General features: G+C 40.5%; 2 protein-coding genes across 3 annotated transcripts in view; both read left to right on the top strand.

The window, feature by feature from the left end:
- The window catches only part of KLHL20 (kelch like family member 20), a 65,897-nt gene that overhangs the window by 42,183 nt on the left and 2,721 nt on the right, over positions 1–20,993 (top strand). For both annotated transcript variants that reach the window (XM_045983322.1, XM_045983321.1), the window contains 5 exons: positions 4,178–4,361; positions 6,472–6,615; positions 16,316–16,449; positions 17,394–17,602; positions 19,314–19,420. In XM_045983322.1, coding sequence (XP_045839278.1) covers positions 4,178–4,361; positions 6,472–6,615; positions 16,316–16,449; positions 17,394–17,602; positions 19,314–19,420 — 778 coding nt within the window. The remainder of the gene's footprint in view (positions 1–4,177; positions 4,362–6,471; positions 6,616–16,315; positions 16,450–17,393; positions 17,603–19,313; positions 19,421–20,993) is intronic.
- LOC123928245 (pancreatic progenitor cell differentiation and proliferation factor-like) lies at positions 8,631–9,980 on the top strand. The gene has a single exon (XM_045983323.1). It carries the CDS (start codon positions 8,655–8,657, stop codon positions 8,997–8,999), a length of 345 nt encoding a protein of 114 aa, XP_045839279.1. The 5' UTR covers positions 8,631–8,654; the 3' UTR covers positions 9,000–9,980.

The raw sequence follows: 20,993 nt of genomic DNA on the forward strand, positions 1-20,993 counted from the left end.
TAACACAATGTATGAAGTGATAATAATTTGATTTGGAGCCAGATAATCCAAAAAAATTGGTTTTAATGGCTCCCATTATAAAATTATGCCCAAGTTTGGTGGTTAGGGTATTTGATTTGTCTTAAATGCTTATAACCCTCACATTTGCCAAATTTTATTTTGGATTTTAAGATGTTTTCTCTGATATTGAAACTCCTGGCATATATCCTAGAACAGAATTTAAATTTAAGCAAATTAAGATACACAAACTTACTATAATTTAGTATTTTTTTAATTAGTTAACATGAAGTGCAATATTAGTTTCTAGAGTAGAAGTCAGTGATTCATCACTTACAAACAACTCAGTGCTCATCACAAGTGCCCTCCTTAAGACCCATCCCACATCTAACCCATCCCCCACCTTGCTGTGATTTAGTATTATTTGAATATTCTAATTTAAATGAAACCATAAGGGGCACCAAGGTGGCTTGGTTGTTAAGCGTCTGCCTTCAGCTCAGGTCATGATCCTGGGGTCCTGGGATCGAGTCCCACATTGGGCTCCTAGCTCAGTGGGGAGCCTGCTTCTCCCTATGCCCCTCCCCCTATTTGTGTTCCCTCTCTCACTGTCTCCCTGTCAAATAAAGAAATAAAATCTATAAATGAAACCATAAAAAATAAAATGTGTACAGCACATTGAGATTTGAAATACAGAAGTGAGTTTTTACGTCCATCTAGAAGAAGATTAGAAACATTATAGAAACCATTATTTATCAAATGTTTTGAGACTAAGGTATTCTTACTTAACTTCTTAAGCTCCAGAGTCTAGCTCTTATTTTGGATTGGAATAGAGATGATTTGAAAGAATAACAAATACATCTGGTATAACTACATTTTTTTTTTTCAGGTAGAACTCAGGTAGTACTCCAAGAAGCTCTGTGGAACTCGTTTTGAACCTGTCATTCTGGTTATGAAAAATGTAGTTTTTTCTAAAAGTTTTCTGACCTTAAATGTCATGTTGGATAATGTAGAATTCAGTACAGATGGAAGGTTAAACAAAGTATTTTGTAGTGTGTATCATAAGAATTTTTGTATGATTTTTAGTCACAAGAGGACCTATTAAGAGACCATGAGTAGATAAATCAAAAAATCCCCTCCCCTATTAGAATAAAAACAAACCTAAGCTTCTGATTTATAGTTTTTTAAAGTATAATTAACATAGTGTTATTTGCAAATATCTTCTCCCTCTCCATGGGTTGCCTCTTTGTTTGGTTGACTGTTTCCTTTCCTGTGCAGAAGCTTTTGATCTTGATGAAGTCCCAAAAGTTCATTTTCACTTTTGTTTCCTTTACGTTTGGAGACATGTCTTGAAAGAAGTTGCTGTGGCCGATGTCAAAGAAGTTACTGCCTATGTTCTCCTCCAGGATTTTTATAGATTCCTGCCTCACATTGAGGTCTTTTATCCATTTCAAGTTTATCTTTGTGTATGGTGTAAGAGAATGGATCTCGTTTCATTCTTCTATGCATAGCTCTCCAGTTTTCCCAGCACCATATTGAAGAGACTGTCTTTTTTCCACCGTATATTTTTCCCTGCTTTGTCGAAGATTATTTGACCATAAAGTTGTGGGTCCATATCTGGACTCTCTACTCTGTTCCATTGGTCTATGTGTCTGTTTTTGTGCCACTACCATGCTGCCTTGGTGACCACAGCTTTGTCGTAAAGCTTGAAATCAGGCAACGTGATGCCCCCAGTTTTGTTTTTCTTTTTCAACATTTCCTTAGCAATTTGGGGTCTTCTCTGGTTCCATACAAATTTTAGGATTGTTTGTTCAAACACTTTGAAAAACACAAGTGAAATTTTGATCGGCTGATATCCAAGATCTATAAAGAATTTCTCAAACTCAACACTCAAAAAACAGATTATCACGTCAAAAAATGGGCAGAAAACATGAACAGACACTTCTCCAAAGAAGACATACAAATCGCTAACAGACACATGAAAAAATGTTCATCATTATTAGCCATCAGGGAGATTCAAATCAAAACCACATTGAGATACCATCTTACAACAGTTATAATGGCCAAAATTAACAAGACAAGAAACAACAAGTGTTGGAGAGGATATGGAGAAAGGGGGACCGTCTTAACACTGTTGGTGGGAATGCAAATTGGTGCAGCCACTTTGGAAAACAGTGTGGCGATTCCTTAAGAAATTAAAAATACGGCGCGCCTGGGTGGCTCAGTGGGTTAAAGCCTCTGCCTTCCGGCTCAGGTCATGATCCCAGGGTCCTGGGATCGAGCCCTGATCTGGCTCTCTGCTCAGCGGGGAGCCGGCTTCCTCCTCTCTCTCTGCCTGCCTCTCTGTCTGCTTGTGATCTCTGTCAAATAAATAAATAAAACCTTTAAAAAAAAAAGAAATTAAAAATAGAGCTACCCCATGATCCTGCAATTACACGACTGGGTATTTACCCCAAATATACAGATATAGTGAAAAGAAGGGCCATATGTACCCCAATGTTCATAGCAGCAATGGCCATAATCGCCAAACTGTGGAAAGAGCCAAGATGCCCTTCAACAAATGAATGAATAAAGAAGATATGGTCCATATATACAATGGAATATTACGCCTCCATCAGATAGGATGAATACCCAACTTTTGTATTAACATAGACTGGACTGGAAGAGATTATGCTGAGTGAAATAAGTCAAGCAGAGAAAGTCAGTTATATGGTTTCACTTACATGTGGAGCATAAGAAATAACATGGAGGACATTAGGAGAAGGAAAGGAAAAGTGAATTGGGGTAAATCAGAAGGGGAGACGAAACATGAGAGACTGTGGACTCTGAGAAACAAACTGAGGGTTTTGGAGGGAAGAGGAGTGTGGGAATAGGTGAGCCTGGTGGTGGGTATTGAGGAGGGCACATATTGCATGGAGCACTGGGTGTGGTGCATAAACCATGAATCTTGGAATACTAAAAAAATAAAATTTAAAAAAAGTATAATTACCATATAGTATCTTGTTAGTTTTAGGTATACATCATAGTGATTTCATATTTTTATGCATTATAAAATAATCCTTGTTACCATGTGTCACCACCAAATGTATTACAGTATTATTGACTATTCCCTCTGCTACACCCAGTGACTAATTTATTTTAAATTGGAAGCTTGTACCTTTTAATCCCCTTTACCTATTTCAGCCACTCCATAAACCTTCCTCACTCTGGTAACCAACAGTTTGTTTCCTGTATCTTTGAGTTTACTTCTGTTTTGTTTTGTTTGTTTGTTTTATGTTTTAGATTCCACATAAGTGAAATTGTATTGTTTGTTTTTCTGTGTCTGATTTATTTCACTTAGTTGGATCCCTCTAGATTCAACTATATTGTTGCAAATGGCAAGATTTCCTTCTTTCTTTTTTATGGTTGAGTAATTTTCATTTGTATATATGTGATACATATCCATTCACTTATCAGTAGATACTTAGGTTGCTTTCATATCTTGCTATTGTAAATAATGTCACATTGAACATTGGGGTTCATGTATCTATTTGAATTGGTGTTTTCATTTTCTTTGGATAAATATCCAGAAGTGGGATTGCTGGATTGTATGGTAGTTCTGTTTTCAATTTTTTGAGGAGCTTCCATACTCTTTTCCAGAGTGGCTCTACCAGTTTGCATTTCCACTAGTATTAGAGGAATACATGCCAGTGTCTGAGGATGCCCTTTTCACCATATCACCGATGTTTATTTTTTGTCCGATTTTAGTTCCTTCAGTTTCCAATAAAGAATTACATTTATGTAGTGTTTTATTCTTTAGAAAGCAGTTTAGTGTGTATATTATTTCACTTTTAGTTTTTATTCCTTATTTCACAAATAAGGTAGTTTACAAGATAGTCCCAAGATCATATTGCTTAGTAGAGGTAACAGTCAGACCCCAATTTCCTACCTAAATAAAGTGCTCGATAGATTAAATGCCACATTACTTCTCAGTCTGATTTAAATTAGTGTCCTTGCCCTCCTCTGTAAAATGGACCTAATACTAACTTACTTAGAAAATTAAAGTTATAACAACCCTAGTAGAATAAGTAGAAGTCACAACTTGTGTTTTGACCTGCTTCTAGAGATAACTGGTTTTGCAGTGAGTGATACATTCTGTGCTTTAGGACAGGTATCATCCTGACCACTTCTATTACTTCCCCAGTCGGTGGCTGGTGCAGTGGAGATGCCATTTCTAGTGTTGAACGATACGATCCACAGACCAATGAATGGCGAATGGTAGCTTCGATGAGCAAAAGGCGATGTGGAGTTGGGGTCAGTGTTCTTGATGACCTGCTTTATGCAGTAGGAGGCCATGATGGATCTTCTTATCTCAATAGTGTTGAAAGGTAAGGTCAATTTGAATTTTTTTTAATTGAGATGTTAACTAGGAAACAAATGTGATTGCTGCTTTACTGTTACATCTGTGACTCTAGTTGGCAACCTTGACCCCTTAGCATGACATATAAGTCCTTCATAATGTAACCTCCGCCTGACGTATTTTTGCAGTCTGTCTCCCCTGGCCACACCACTGTTCCCCAGTGCTACTCCAGATCCACCAAATTGCCTGTAGTTCCTTAGACACACTAAACTCTTGTATTGCTCTTTGCCTACCCGTATGCATGCTGTTCTTTCTTCCCCTGGAATATCTCTTCAAGACTCAAATATTATTTCCTATATAAAGCCTTCTCCGACACCACACAATTAGTTACTCATTCCTCTGCCTTTTCGTAAGTATTTTAAACATACTTGTACATATTTGATTGGCTATCATTGTTAAAATGTCTTTTCCCTTATCTGTCACCATGCCTGGCACATTGGAATCCTACAATAATTGTTCTAGTTTCTTGCTTTCATATACCCTTCTTCATTCAACTCTGTTGAATTACAGTGATTCTCAACATGTCTGTGACATCCTGCTGCACGGAAAGATCTAGATTGTATAGCTGAAAAATAAAACAGGGATCAGCTCCATAGAAGCTAAAAAAAAAAAAAAAGCACACTTAAAAATAAATTGAATTAGAGGGGCGCCTGGGTGGCTCAGTGGTTTAAGCCTCTGCCTTCGGCTCAGGTCATGATCTCAGGGTCCTGGGATCGAGCCCCGCATTGGGCTCTCTGCTCAGTGGGGAGCCTGTTTCTCCCTCTCTCTCTGCCTGCCTCTCTGCCTACTTGTGACCTCTCTCTCTGTCAAATAAATAAAAATAAAAAAATAAATAAATAAAAAATAAATTGAGTTAGAGGTGCCTGGGTGGCTCAGTTGGTAGACCATGTAACTCTTGATCTCAGGGTTGTGAATTCAAGCCCCACATTGGGCATAGAGCCTACTTAAAAAAAAATTGAAAATACAAAAATAAAAAAGAATGGAAATGATTAAATATTTACAGCTTAATAAAAATTAAGCCCAAATATATCAAAATGTGTGGACTGCAACTAAGGTGTATTCAGAGGGGAATTTATAGTGCATTTTAACTTAATACGCATTCATTTGAAAATAAGAAAGATGAGAAAATAAATCATGCTTTTAAATTATGAGGCTATAAAAAGAACAAAACCCAAGAAAATAGAAGGAAAAGAAATAGAAAAAAAGAAAAAGTTAATTAAATTGGAAACAAATAAAATTAATGTAATTACACAAAGAGCAATTTGATAGTTTTTTTGACAGCATTTTTTTAAATTGAAAATGACTCTACTCTGTGTCCCATGATTCTACTTGTCGTCTATTTGCTCAGAGAAAAATATACAAGGGCAATCACTGTTTTTAATAGCAAAATGTCAGATACAATATAAGGATACATCAACAGGAATATGTAATGGCACACACAATAAAAAAAATCTAGAATATTATCTATTAGCGTAGATAGATCTCAGAAGTACGTTGAGTAAAAAAGCTATACCTACTTCAGAATTATTTATGTAAAGAAAAATACTTGCATATAAATATACCCATTTAAAAGTATTTTACTGGGGCACTTGGGTGGCTCAGTGGGTTAAAGCCTCTGCCTTTGGCTCAGGTCATGATCTCAGGGTCCTGGGATCGAGCCCCACATCGGGCTGTCTGCTCAGCGGGGAGCCTGCTTCCTTCTCTCTCTCTCTGCCTGTCTCTCTGCCTACTTGTGATTTCTGTCAAATAAAATCTTTTAAAAAGTAAATAAATAAAAGTATTTTACCTGTAAGTCTTGAAGGACATACACCAAGTCACAATGGGAAGGACCAGAAATTAGTGGAACACAAAGGAAAATTTAGCTTTAGCTATAATATTCTGAAAAAAATTTTAAAGAAAATATATTCTTACATAATTTGTATGAGTAAAAATTAAGTTTAAAAAGTAAAACCCAAATTAGCTTTTCATATGCTTTTGTTAATTAATCAGCCCATATTTAGAGGAAAGAATAGAGAATATGTAAATATAGCCAGACTTTCTTTATGAAATACAAACTGCTCTTACTGTGCTCTCTGCAGGTATGACCCCAAAACCAACCAATGGAGTAGTGATGTGGCTCCTACAAGTACCTGCAGGACAAGTGTTGGTGTGGCAGTGCTCGGAGGCTTTCTCTATGCTGTGGGTGGCCAGGATGGCGTGTCCTGCCTCAACATTGTGGAGAGGTGATTTTTTTTAAGTCATTTTCAGTTTTTTAAAAGAATATAAAAGGTATTTACCCAAAGGATGTAAACACAGTGATCTGAAGGGGCACCAGTACCCCAATGTTTATAGCAGCAGGGTCTACAATAGCCAAACTGTGGGAAGAGCTCAGATGTCCACCGGCAGATGGATAGATAAAGAAGATGTGATATATAGATAGATAGATAGATACACACATATACATAAAATGGAATATTACTCAGCTATCAAAAAATGAAATCTTACCATTTGCAATGATGTGAATGGAACTAGAGGGCATTATGCTAAGTGAAATCAGTCAATCAGAGAAAAACAGTTATCATATGATTTCAATATTTCATTCATAAGTGGAATTTAAGAAACAAAATAGAGGCTCATAGGGAAAGGGAGGGGAAAATAAAACAAGATGAAATCAGAGAGGGAGACAATCCATAAGAGACTTTTAACTCTAGGAAACAAACTGAGGGTTGCTGGAGGGGAACTGGGGAGGTAGACGAGGTAATAAAGTGTTGGGCGTTAGGGAGGCCACTTGATGTAATGAGCACTGGGTGTTATATACAACTGATGAGTCACTAAACTCTACCTCTGAAACTAACTAACTAAATAAATAAATGTAAAGGGCTCTTTAAAGGAAACAGTTTAGGATACCAGGGAATCCACCATTCAGTGGATATCCCATGGGCTTTCGGGGAACGTTTTCAGATGATCTTAAGGGTCTAGGAAGATGAGAGATACAATCTGATTTTTCAAACTGTTTATTATACTGATGGAGCCTAACTGAAGAGTTGGAATCATATTCTAAATTATAATCCATATAGGATATTAAGCATAACACTTCTGAAATCTGCTCTGATTTTTTTTTCCCAGTACTTGGAGTGTACTTAATGTATGACTGCCCAGACTTCCTCCAAAAAAAATGATTAAAGTAGTAATACTTTGTTTAGCACATCTTATAAATACCCCGAAGTATTTTGTATATGGATTTTCATTAATTCTTGAAGTGTACTTAGGGAAATCTAAGTTGGCTATGGAAGTTTAATTTATACTTTTACAAATCAGTTAATTTTAGTGAAATACATCCTGTTCTTAATTTCTTGCTCCATCACTTTTTTGTCATTCTGTCCTAGAGGTTAGATTTTGGAGTCTCATGTGTTCCGTATTTCTTTCTTTCTTTTTTTCTTTTTTAAGATTTTATTTATTTATTTGACAGAGACCACAGGCAGGCAGAGAGGGGGAGGGGGGAAAGCAGGATCACCGCCAAGCAGAGAGCCAGATGCGGGGCTCCATCCCAAGACCCTGGGATCATGACCAGAGCCGAAGGCAGAGGCTTTAACCTACTGAGCCACCCAGGTGCCCCGTGTTCCATATTTCATCTTCACTTCCTAAAAAGAAATTCTTCATGACTCTTCAGAACTTTTCAAATACCATTTACTAGTTGGGTTGCCATGTTTAAGTTGAAGTGTTTTACTGTCTTAGAGATAAAGTTGTAGGTAACTCTTGAAAGCTACTTCTTTTTTCTGTGAAGAAACTTATTTCTCCACTTTCAAAACTCTAAGCAAGGGGCGCCTGGGTGGTTTAGTGGATTAAAGCCTCTGCCTTTGGCTCAGGTCATGATCCTGGGGTCCTGGGATCGAGCCCTACATCGGGCTCTCTGCTCCGCAGGGGACCTGCTTCCTCCTCTCTCTCTGCCTACTGCTCTGCCTACTTGTGATCTGTCTGTCAAGTAAATAAATAAAATCTTAAAAAAAAAAAAAAAAACTATGCAAGAGGATTCTGGTAAGATAACAACAATAGCATAATTCTTTAATCTCTCCAAATGCCCACATAAGAACAGAGCAATAGGTCCGCGCGTGCGCACCCCGCGCGCGCTTCGGTCGCACCCCGCGCGCGCTTTGGTCGCGGCCGCGGTCTCTTCTGCAAATGGGCTCGGTGGCCTAGTGTCCCCTTCCCCGCTACCTGTGGTCGCGCGCCAAGGCCTGCGAGGGGTCACCGCCAAGGTTTCCACCAGCCCACAGTCCACGGCATGGCAGCCATCCCCTCCAGCGGCTCGCTTGTGGCCACCCACGACTATTACCGGCGCCTCCTGGGCTCCACGTCCAGCAGCAGCTCCTGCGGAAGCGCGGAGTGCACTGGGGAAGCCATCCCTCACCCACCGGGTCTCCCCAAGGCCAACCCGGGCCACTGGTGGGCAAGCTTCTTCTTCGGGAAGTCCACTGTCCCGTTCATGGCTACAGTGTTGGAATCCCCAGAAAGCTCGGAACCTCCCCAGGCCTCCAGCAGCACCATCACCTGCGACTCAGCTCTAGAAGCCGTGAGGAAGCAGCCTGGCGGCCGGCCTGGCAAAGCCAACGTGGGGCCGCCATCCTGAGGGCCGAGGCCCGGCTTGGGGAGGTGCTCCGGTCATCAGAGCCCCTCCCCTTCCCTCCCCTCCTTCCCGTAGACCAGGCCGCCTGCTGCGGGCAGAACAGTCGGGTTGTTTTATATCAAAATAGCAAAACACCAAAAAGGAAGTTGAGAGAACCCCACTCTTCACTGTCGGAGCCACACGCAAACCTTCCACACACCCTGGAACCGTGTGCCTCGCACCAAGTGGAAAATAAACTCCAAGCAGGCAGTAAAAAAAAAGAAAGAAAAAGAACAGAGCAATAGATAGCAAAGCTAAAAACCTATGGACAAGTTACGGAACTTGGTTCAATGACAGAGTGAATGTACCTAACACTGCTGAACTGTACTTTTAAAAATGGTTACGTTGGTAAATTTTACCACAACTTAAAAAAAAAAGCCCCATGAACATTTAAAATATAAGTAGGGGAGGGGGGATTTTCATAAACAACAAAATATGAAAGCCGAAAACCACAAGACCTGCATGATACCAGTGTCTATGCAGGAGAAAATACAGAGAAGCAGTCAGAACTATGACAGATTTAAGAACAGAAGAACCCCAAAGCAGGCAATGTATATTTACTAGAAAGAGTGAAGGGAACATGTATGACCAACAGCTGAAACAAAGAAGGGTTTTGCTCAATCCCAGTATAGAGTGCAAGGGACCTATAATAAGATCTGAAGGACTTAGAAGAGGTACGCTCAACCTCAGCACTACTGCCCTTTTGAACCAGATAATTCTTTGTTGTGGAGGCAGTCCTGTGCATTGTCAGATGTTTAGCAGCATCCTTGCCCTCGGCCCATGAATTGCCAATAGCACACACCTGGTTGTGACACCAGAAGTCTGTAGACATGGCCAAATACCCCAGGGTGGAAAGAGGAGTGGTGCAAAGCCACTGTAGCTGGGAACCAGCTGGGCTAGAGCCATCTAGTCCCTAGGAACCCTCAAAACTGACCAACAGTATGACCTTCCCGAACAGGACCCACGCTTCTGGTGCAGGATCAAAAATGAGCAAGACAAGACTAATATAAAGCGAGAAGAGAAGGCCAAGATAAAAAGGAGACTAGTGAATAAAACCAGTAAATCTCAGGAGGCAAACCACTATACTTTTTTTTTAACACTATATGGAAAAACTAGAAAGAGTTCCATGAAGTTAGAAAATTACCATGATCCACTACCTCAGGAAAACTCGTTTCATATAAAAATGAACAACAGAGTACCAAGGTTAGATCCAATACAAAGTTATTGTGGAGAGAATAAGCAGCAGAATAACATCTCTACAGACAATGAAAGCACAGCAGAAAGATACCACAGAGCAGATCAAAACAGTAATCAACTATTTCACAATGTACTGACAGACATTAAGAAAGTGATATAAGACATGAAAACACTACATAAGTCAGAATTTGAAAAACCCAGCTATGAGATGACAAGACTCAGAAAAATATTAGAAATAAGAGGAAAAATCACTTCAGAATGAAGATTAAACTAGAACAAGTAAACAAAACAGATAATACTGGAAGACAAAAAGAAGGTGAAAGAGGAAATGTTTTAAAGTCAAAAATATTTTTAAAAAAGTCAAAAATATAAAATCACAGGCGCCCCTACTATCATACTTTTTGAAAGCAATATTTTATGCTAGAAGAATATGGAATAACATTTAAGATACTCAAAGAAGGGGTGCCTGGGTGGCTCTCTGCCCAGCAGGGAGCCTGCTTCCTTCTCTCTCTCTGCCTGCTTCTCTGCCTACTTGTGATCTCCGTCTCTCTCATAAGTAAATAAAATCTTTTAAAAAAAAAGATATTCAAAGAAAATGTAAACTAAGGATTTTATACCTAGAGAAAAGGACTTTGAAGTATGAAGGGCGCAGACAAACTGTTAACATGTAAGAAATCTCAGTACTGTTCCCATGAGTCCTTACTGAGTACTACGGAACAAGCTTCAGACAAAATTACTAGAGACATTGATGGAGGGTGAGCATGAAACATACAGGGAATTGGAGAACTCTGAGTAAACAGAGTTAAAAGAGAGAGTAGTATGCACTGGCTATATGCTCAGTCTGTGCAGATGTGGTATAAATATTTTCAAAGGTGGGGGGGAGAAAGGGAAGAGATATGCAGAAAGAATTTTAATTTTTCTCAGGGATATTGAAGTGATAGTATTGCTAATCTAAGATATAATGTGGAGTAAAGGAAATGGGTATAGGTTATTATAATTCTGTCATCCCCTGTGTTCTTGAAAACTAGGGTTCTTACGATGGAAGAATATAAATGTAAAATAGAAGAAGTTAAGTAAAAGGACCTGTAGTCCTGAATTTCAATTTGAATTAAGTTCTTCATTAAAAATAAAATTATAGGGGCGCCTGGGTGGCTCAGTGGGCTAAAGCCTCTGCCTTCGGCTCAGGTCATGATCCCAGGGTCCTGGGATCGAGCCCCACATCGGGCTTTCTGCTCCGCAGGGAGCCTGCTTCCTCCTCTCTCTGCCTGCCTCTCTGCCTAGTTGTGATTTCTCTCTGTCAAAGAAATAAAATATTAAAAAATAATATAAAATAAAATAAAATAATATTCTAGCTCTGTCAACCAAAGAGGCCTGGAAATAATGACCAACTAGTGGCGGTGAACAGTTCCTAGATTGTGTTTTGAAGTTCGATTTCCCTAAAAGAAATAAGGGATTCTTGGAGAAATGTCTGATTCCAGATTTAGGACAGGAAATATACCAATAAGCCTGGGCTAGCTTGTCATACCAGATAACAGGCAACCTATCAAAGACTAGGAGACGTCTAAAAGACTCGAGAGAAGACTTGAAGATGTTCCCACTTGACCAAAGATGGGATACTTTTTGGTTTGTTTTGTTTTTTAAAGATTTTATTTATTTATTTGGAGAAAGAGCGATCCCAAGTAGGCAGAGAGGCAGGCAGAGAGAGAGGGGGGAGCAATCCCAGGACCCTGAGATCATGACTTGAGCCAAAGGCAGAGGCTTAATCTACTGAGCCACCCAGGCGCCCAAGATGGGACAGTTTTAACTTTAAAAGAGATAATAATTGTGACTGATTAAAATCCAATAAATATATTTAAATCTATGAGTTCCTTTTGATGTTTAAAAAATAAAAACCCTATTTAGTTGCCTTCAGAAGATCATAGGGAATGAATTTATCATGAGTACTAGTAAATAAAGTGAAAGAAGCACACATATACCCAAACTTTCTTGTATAAACTGTATCACATATGAATTGGGTACAAAACAGTTGATTAAAAGATTGTTTCTTTTTTTTTTTTTTTAGATATATTTCTTTATTTAAAGAGACAGAGTATGAGGGGAGGGGTGCAGAGGGAGAGAAAGAATCCTAAATCAGACTCCCCACTAAGCACAGAGCCCAATGTAGGGCTTGCTCCCAGGACCCTGAGGTTATGACCTGAGCCAAAATCAAGAACCAGCCGCTCAGCCAACTGAGCCATCCAGGCACCCCGAGGATTGTTTCTTTATAAAAATATTACAAAAAAAGAAAATAAATGATTGGATATAACCATTTTGTAATACTCAGTAAATAAATGGGCCTAAGCATTAAAAATTAGCAGCTGCTAACATATCACCTTCTGTAGTTTTGCCAGAGGGACCAAATGTGGTCTGATCAAACTTCTGGATCCAACTGCCAATTTGTGGAACATACAGAGGACAAGCCAGTGTGTGCATCTACACGGGGAAATTGGGGTCAAATGCCCCAGGTTCTAAAAGATGAATTGTGGGGGAGGTGGGGGGAATGGGAAATGGAGGAAAAAATCTGTAGATAAAAAGAGACTTTAAAAAAATTATAACGAACAAAAATAAGGGATGCACACTTGGGTGGGAAAAACTATAAAGAAACTCAAGGCGATGATTACTGTAAAAATCAGGATAATGGTTATCCTTTGGGGAAGAAGGCATTGAGTTTGGAAAGAGACACATGGGAAGGCTTCCAGTGTGGCAGGCAAAGTTATTTTTCTTGGCCTGGATGATGGGCTTTCCTTATAATAACTCATTAAACTACACATTCGTGTGACTTTCTGAATCAATGTTTTATTTTATAATTAAAAATTATGCAGAGACTTATACTTCCAAGTAGCTTGCAGTAAGTAGTGCCAGCCATCACTCCCACTGCAACAACTAGGAAGAAGTGAGAGTACAAATATATTTTTTAAAACATCAGAGACATGTGGAAGTAACAAGAATGAGATGAACTAAAATTCCATTGAAGAGAGAGCCCGTTTATGTGAGCTGAGATCATCAGCTGTTTTCTTCCCTGGGGATATTTGCCAAGTCTGAAGCATTGAATATTGGATTTGAAATATTGAAAGGGATTCACCTGGAGGAGAGGTAAAACAGTAGAACTTTTAATAGTCATGCAGGTTGGCATGACAGATTGGAATCTAGAACAGTTCCAAACATACTGCTGTTTTTCTCCATGAGATGGTTGCTGAGTGCTGGGGTAGCTCAGGAGACTGAGCTAGGGTGAGTGAATTTCATGCAACCTGACAGTGCTTAGAAGATAAAGTCCTGCTGTGGGGTGGGGGGGGGGGGGGAAGGCTGTGACAAATACAGGATAGCTTTAATCCTTGAGACATTTGAAAATTGAGATGGACTGAGTCTAACAAAACTCAATTCGTGATTGGACTGGGGTGATCAATATTTCATCCTCTCTGCCTAATACAGGAGAGAGTGGACTACTGGTGGCCGGGAGGGGTGGGTGCAGGGGAGGTGCGGAATGAAGGGATAATATCAACTTCAATTTCTAGAATTCTGTCCCTTTATAAAAATGTCCAGCTAAAATAAAAAATGACTAAATGTGTGCAGAAAGAAAAATATGGCCAGTAGCTGAGAGAAAAAATAGACAATAGAAGCAGACTTACCCACATTTAAGGGCGCCTGGTGGCACATTCAGTAAATGATTCAGTAAATTTCAGCCCGGTCATGATCTCAGGGTGGTGAGATCGAGCCCTGCAGACGGCTCCATGCTCAGAAAGGAGTTGGCTCAAGATTTTTCCCGTTTCCCTCTCCCTCTGCCCCTCTCCCCACTTACATATGTTCACTCCCTCTCTCTCAAATAAATAAATCTTAAAAAAAAAATGATCCACAGTTAACAGAAAAAAAACTTTAAAAGAAGTATAATGAATACATTAAGATAGGGGGAAAGATTAAAAATGGATAAAAGATTAGAGAATTTTAATATAGAATTGGAATCTAAAAATAAGATGTGCATTTTACAAGTGAAAAATATATCTAAAATTAAGAACTCATTGAAATGAGATTAACTAGACACAGTAAAAGTAGACCAGACACAACAGAAGACCGAGTTAATGAACTCAAAGGCAGATTAATAGAAACCATCCAAACAGAGGAAGAACAGAGAAAACAGAATAGAAAGAACAGGCTGTAACAGACTCATGAGACACACAAACAGTACAACATACATGTAGTTGGAGTTCCAGAAGGAAAGGAGAGTGAGATAAGACCAGAAGCAATGTTTGCAGATAGAATTTTCCGCTGAGAATTTTCCAAAAGGGTTGAAAGATTAACTTTATTCAAAGTGCATGAACTGGGTGCCTGGGTGGCTCAGTCATAAAGTGTCTGCCTTCAGCTCAAGTCATGATCCCTGGGTCCTGGGATTGAGCCCCACATTGGGCTCCCTGCTCAGCGGAGAGTCTGCCTCTCCTTTTCCCTCTGCCTCTCCCCTTACCCTTGCTCGTTTGCTCTCTCTCTCTCAAATAAATAAGTAAAATCTTTAAAAAAAGAAAAGTGCATGAACCTCAGGAGACCATCACTGTTTTAACCACAACCTTTCTCCAGGACCTCCATTCTCCAGGATTTATATTTCTGCTGCATTCATCTGTATTAGTGACTACATTCGCAGAATCTGTTTGGAGGTTTTTCCTTAAAATGTGCTCCATCTCCCTTGTTTGCTTCTTAAGAGCGAGGTCTATTTCCAGTATCATTTGTTGTGTATTTCCTGCAATAGTGACAGAGTTTGCTAACAGTAATTATAAACTAACAGAATTTCCCACCCACGCAATAAAGTGCCAGCACTATTCCAAGTGATTTTTGTCATATTTCTGAACACTAGTAATTTATCAATCAGGACTCAGTAAAGAAAACAGAAGCCATACCAGTTATTTTGGTAGAGAGAATTTAATATTCAAGAACTGGCTAGTAGATCTAGAAAGGCTGAAAAAAAACAGAGAACACTGAATTAACTGTAGGAACCCACATCTGGGAACATGAAGGAGAGAAAGGACAGTTATGGGAGCCTAGTAGCTTAGAGGAGAGATGCCACAGAGCTTGAGCTGTGACACGCCTCCATGAAGGGTTCTCTTCCTGGCTGACTGTGGAAGATTGTAGTTTCCGAAGGTGGTAAGAGCACCTGTCATTTCACACGCTCAGTATCATTTGGACACTCTTCTGATTGAAAGGTAGGATTTCCGTTTTCGCCTCTTGGTTCTGGGCTGCCTTAGAGCAGCGGCCAAGGCGGCACTGTGTGTGACTTTTGAAGCTGGCTCATAAAAGGTGCATCTTTTGCTTGGATCTCTTGGGGCGCCTTGGAGGCCTTGAGCTGTCTGAGGTTGCTGTGCTGGGAGGTCTACCCGGAGAGATCGTGAGGCTACCTGGAGGGCCGGCCGGCCAGCCGCCCGCTGCTTTAGCGCTCTGCTCCTCCAGCCCCAGCCACAGTCTGACAGCAGGCACGTGAGACACCGAGCCAGAACTTCCGTGTGAGGCCCTTCCCAAATTCCTGACCCCTGAGACAGGAAAGGTAGTAAAACTACCTGAAGTCGCAGAGTTTGGGGGTGATTAGAACACGGGTGCTGCCTCCAAGTAGCACCAGGCTAGTTTGGGAAGTGCCAGGAAAAGGCTAGAGACTGGAAGTAGCTGGTCTAGTGAGAGTTCAAGGGCCATGGCCGAGGCAACACTAACAGGGTTGGCAAGCAAACAAAGGAGTCTGTCCCTTCTCCTCCCAGAGACGTCCAGCAGCTAGTCCTTCCTCTCGGCAGAATCTGGCAGAGAGCCAGCTTGGCAAAGGAGAAATGTTGTCTTAAGAGTCCCAGCCCCAGTACCACAAGTCAGGAGTGTAGAAAATGACTTAGTAACTGACACAGGCACAAATTCTAAGACTTTTTTCCCTAGTTACTAAGTAAAATCTGTTAGATTCTCATTGTGCATTTTGACCATCACAGGTGTGTGTAGCCATCATGTCTTTAGCATGATTTCACACCTTACAAAAAAGGCCTCACTTCAGAAAAGCAGGCATGCAGTCTTTGGTTCCTCCCTCACTGCAGGTATGATCCAAAGGAAAACAAATGGACGCGAGTGGCTTCCATGAGCACCAGAAGACTAGGTGTGGCGGTGGCTGTGTTAGGAGGGTTCTTATACGCTGTGGGTGGCTCCGATGGGACTTCTCCACTCAACACAGGTTAGTCCCTTTCAACATCAGTCCGGTTTCCCCAATGCAGCACATGCCTCAAGAGACTCCCCCTACAGAAAAGTATAAAAAGCCACGTTATCCTATAATCTTAAATTGTAAATATAAATTGTAAAATTAAAATGATTTGTATAATCATATATATGTAAATGATATGGTTATTTATAATCTAAATAATTGAAAATTGTTTCCCTTTAGGAGAGTACAACTCCCAGCTCTTCCTCAGCTCCTTCTGCAGCCATATTCTTCCAGCATATTCCCAGAATACTTCTTTCTCCCTTCACTTTATAAGGTTCTAGGAATTTATAATGAATCAAAGAACTATTTTCCTAATATGATTATTTCTCTGCCTCACCCCCAACCAGCTCTCCTTAAAAAAACCAAAACCAAGAAAAGACAAACCTATATCGTAATGTAAGAATAAATAAAAAGTTATAGCTATAAGCTGGTTTATGTGTTAGTCCTTTCCGTTGAGAGATGATGGATATTTTTACCTAAGGATATTAGTGTGGCACATCGCAACAAGAAGATATCTTGTCTTCTGCTTAGAATACAGTAGGAATACAGGCAAAGGGAATACAGTGTCTGATTATGACAATCAGTTACTAGTATGGAATGGTGCCTACAGATCCTGTAGTCTAATCCCCTCATTTGAAGATAAGGTGAGGCCACGAGTCATGTAGTCAGAACCAGAACTAAGGTACCTTGACTCCAACACGCGCCCTTTCTGCCATCCCTTACACAAATGAAACCAGTAGTCCCTGATGAGATTATAATGGTTTTGTCCAAAGGTACACAAGTCCTTTCCAGAAGCAAAAATCAGACTGTGTATTAAAAATATGTATTATCACAAAGTTTTAATGGCTATGAGGAAAACTAGAGGTGAGAAGAAATGATTGAATGGTCACTTGCTGGGTTTTTTTCTTCCCCTGCAGTGGAGCGCTACAATCCTCAGGAAAACAGATGGCACACCATAGCTCCTATGGGAACGCGGAGGAAACACCTAGGCTGTGCGGTGTATCAGGACATGATCTATGCCGTAGGAGGTAGAGATGACACTACAGAGCTTAGCAGCGCGGAGAGATACAACCCCAGAACTAACCAGTGGTCTCCGGTGGTGGCTATGACATCCCGCCGTAGTGGAGTAAGTGCCCACCTTCTGAAACTGGAAAAAAGCACCAAGACAGGGCTGTGCAGGAGGGCTCGATCTATAAAATACTGGCGCAGGAAGGAGGTGCACTGTTGAGGCAAAACAACCCCTGCTACTTTCTTTCATCCTGGAAAAAAGTTAATTTCTCCTAATTCCTGTTATCTCAAGTAGTTAAATATCTTATAGTCAATCGTATCCTTAATAATAGAATTACTTTTTGTGATTTATCTTTAATTGATTTTTTTCCGGAAAGACCTTACCCTATCTTACCCACTACCTTATCTGACTTCACCTATATTCATCCCTCTCGATTAGAGCTAAATATTCCTAACGAATGTTCCTAGGTAATATTGTAAGTAGTTGGCACACCAATACAGATGTTTAGGCAGAAACACATCTGGTCCCACCACCAGTCTCCACAGACTGGTTGGAGCCTGTCCCAACTGTGGTCTAGACCTGGTCAGGGTGACCTGTGTCATGTTCTAGATCACAGATGACGTGCGACTCCAAGAGACTTTCAGGGAGAGTTCAGCATTCATCCATCCTAGGATGTTTGGTTCAGAGTGAAATGGAACCCATAAACCACTGATTGTGTCAGGAGTGCGTCGATGTAGGACAACGGGTGGGAGAACGTAGCAGCAGCTAAGATTCCATAATCTGAGGAGAAAAGGGAGTAAATTCTGGTTTGTGCAAATCGGGGACTATCACTGGTAGGCATCAGCGAGTCAAAACATTCCCACATCTGTGGCTTTCTTTATTACTGGTGATTAACAGCTTCTAGGTCACATTGCTATTGTTTTCATTGCTACATTTGGCAAATATTTATTTATATACACAAATGTATATTTATATATATTTAGCAAATATTTATTAAGTGCTTACTCTGTGGTAGGAAAGAAAAAAGTAAGTACAACCCCACAGGGACCTCCCAAGTTAGTGAAGGAAATAGAAATGTTTACAGCTAACCATTTAAAAAAAAAATAAAATAAAAAAACCTCATAGTCAGGGCAAGTGCATTATAAGAGAGTGTGGGAGATTATGCTTATTGTGTTCGGGGGCAGTGAAGAGACTTACCAGAGAAAGTCTCATGTAGGCTAGGCCATGAAAGAAAAATAAGATTTTCCAGAAGAGAGAAAGAAGACACCAGCCAGGGAACTACATGTACAAAGTATGGAGGCATGAAAAACGTGGTCTTTCTGGGACTAGCTGTTGAATCAGTATTCTTGCAGTGGTGGGTACCTAAGGCAGTAAGGCTAGATCGTGGGCTAGTGTGGATTTCTGGAGGGCCCGAATTAAACTTGGGCAGTAGGGAGGCTTAGAAAGTTTGTAGAGGAGAGTGACAGCATGGTTAGATCTGTAATTTAAACAATTTTAGTGGCAGTTTAGATAGTGGGTTAGAATAGGCAAATACCAAAAGAAGTGAGAGCAGTTTGGAAGTCCTTGCCCATTCCCAGTGATGCTTTTCCAAAAATTTAAGAAATTTATGTTTTTGACTATAAAAATATTCTAATTGAATATATCATTTTATTGTTCCCATGATGTAACATTTTTTTTTGTCATTACTTTTTTTCTCTGTGTCCAAGTAAACCAGAATGCAAGGTCATAAAGAATTATCTTTTGTTACAAAGATTTATCTAGAAACTAGTCCAGATTTTCCCGGGGATTCTCTGGCGTCTTCAGTAGCCGCTGTGTTTTGGTCCTGTAGGTTGGCCTGGCCGTAGTGAATGGACAACTTATGGCTGTAGGAGGCTTCGATGGCACCACATACTTGAAGACCATTGAAGTGTTTGATCCTGATGCCAATACATGGAGGTAACCTTTAAGCTACACTGCAGCACCTCAGTGCCGAGTTGAAAATCATGGGCATAAGGTCCGCATGACCATCAAAATGGGGATGGTCCGTACATTGAGAAGTGCTCTTATAGTACTCATGAGAGCGCTCCAAGTTACCCATATTTGATGGCTTATTGTGACTTAATTGCTCTGAAGTGACTGACATTTTACAACCTCTTCTCTTCGGTAACTGTTCAGTTTTATAGTGGAGATGGCAAACACAGAAAAAAAATAATTTCCTCTCTAGCCTCATCATGTTCTGCTGAGGTAAGTAAGGCACTGAGAAATAAAATGAAGCAAGTTAATGATAGAACTTAGATGTCTTGCTTCTAATCTGTCACAATTTTTTTGGTGTTTTTCTGGGCAGCTTTATGCCCAGGAAAAAACAAACTAGAGTTAATTTTTTTTTTAAGATTTTATTTATTTGACAGAGAGAAATCACAAATAGGCAGAGCAGTAGGCAGAGAGAAAGGAGGAAGCAGGCTCCCCGCTGAGCAGAGAGCCTGATGTGGGGCTCGATCCCAGGGCCTTGAGATCATGACCTGAGCTGAAGGCAGAGGCTTAACCCACTGAGCCACCCAGGCGCCCCCAGTTACTTTTTTTTTTTAGTTTTTTACTCACTTATTTTTTAAAGATTTTATTTATTTGAGAGAGAAACAGAAGGAGCAGGAAAGAGAGAACATGAGGGGAGTCAGGGGCAGCGAGAGAAGCAGACTCCCCGCTGAGCAGGGAGCCTGATGTAGGGCTCCATCCCGGGATCATGACCTGAGCTGAAGGCAGGTGCTTAACCAACTGAGCCACCCAGGCACCCCTTACTTTTTTCTTAAATAGCTTATTTCGGGGCACCTGGGTGGCTCAGTTGATAAAGCGTCTGCCTTCGTCTCAGGTCATGATCTTGGGGTCCTGGGACTGAGCCCCTCCTTGGGCTCTGCATTCACCTGGGAGCTTGTTTCTCCCTCTGCTTCTGCCCTTCCCCCTTTCCCCCATGCATGCTCTCTCTCTCAAATAAATAAAGAAAATATTTTTAAAAGTACAGTCTTCATGTCTGGGAAAGCCACACTTTTACAGATGTTTAAATGACATTCTTTGGATTCTTCTGCCTTTCTCTCATGGCTCTGTATGACTTGACCACAATACTGAAGTCAGGCTGCAAGTCAGACATTGTACACTTTTGGCTTCTACTACATCACATTTTCACAACCTTGTTAAGTAAAGGTGTACTGAGTGTTCTAGACAGCAGGGATACAACAGTGAACAAAAACAAAATTCCCTGCTCTCCTGGCTCTGATGTTCTAGTAAGGAGACTAACAGTCCCGTGTCAGGGGATAGAAGCAATATGGGGAAGAGCCAGAGGAGTGGGGCTGTCCAGGGATGAGTTTCTTTTAAAATGTGGCCTAGGAAGGCCTGACTGCAAAGGTAGCATTTTAGCAAAACCTAATAGAGGTGAGGGAGACAGCAATAATGGGAGGTTTTCCTGAAGAGGAGCCTCCCGGGGTGCCTGGGTGGCTCAGCGGGTTAAAGCCTCTGCCTTCAGCTCGGGTCATGATCCCAG

Source organism: Meles meles, chromosome 17, assembly GCF_922984935.1.
Source record: "Meles meles chromosome 17, mMelMel3.1 paternal haplotype, whole genome shotgun sequence".
NCBI classification, from domain to species: Eukaryota; Metazoa; Chordata; class Mammalia; order Carnivora; family Mustelidae; genus Meles; species Meles meles.

Bases quoted from the DNA above. Each gene is read 5' to 3' on its own strand.
- LOC123928245 (XM_045983323.1), top strand. From the start codon at position 8,655: ATGGCAGCCATCCCCTCCAGCGGCTCGCTTGTGGCCACCCACGACTAT.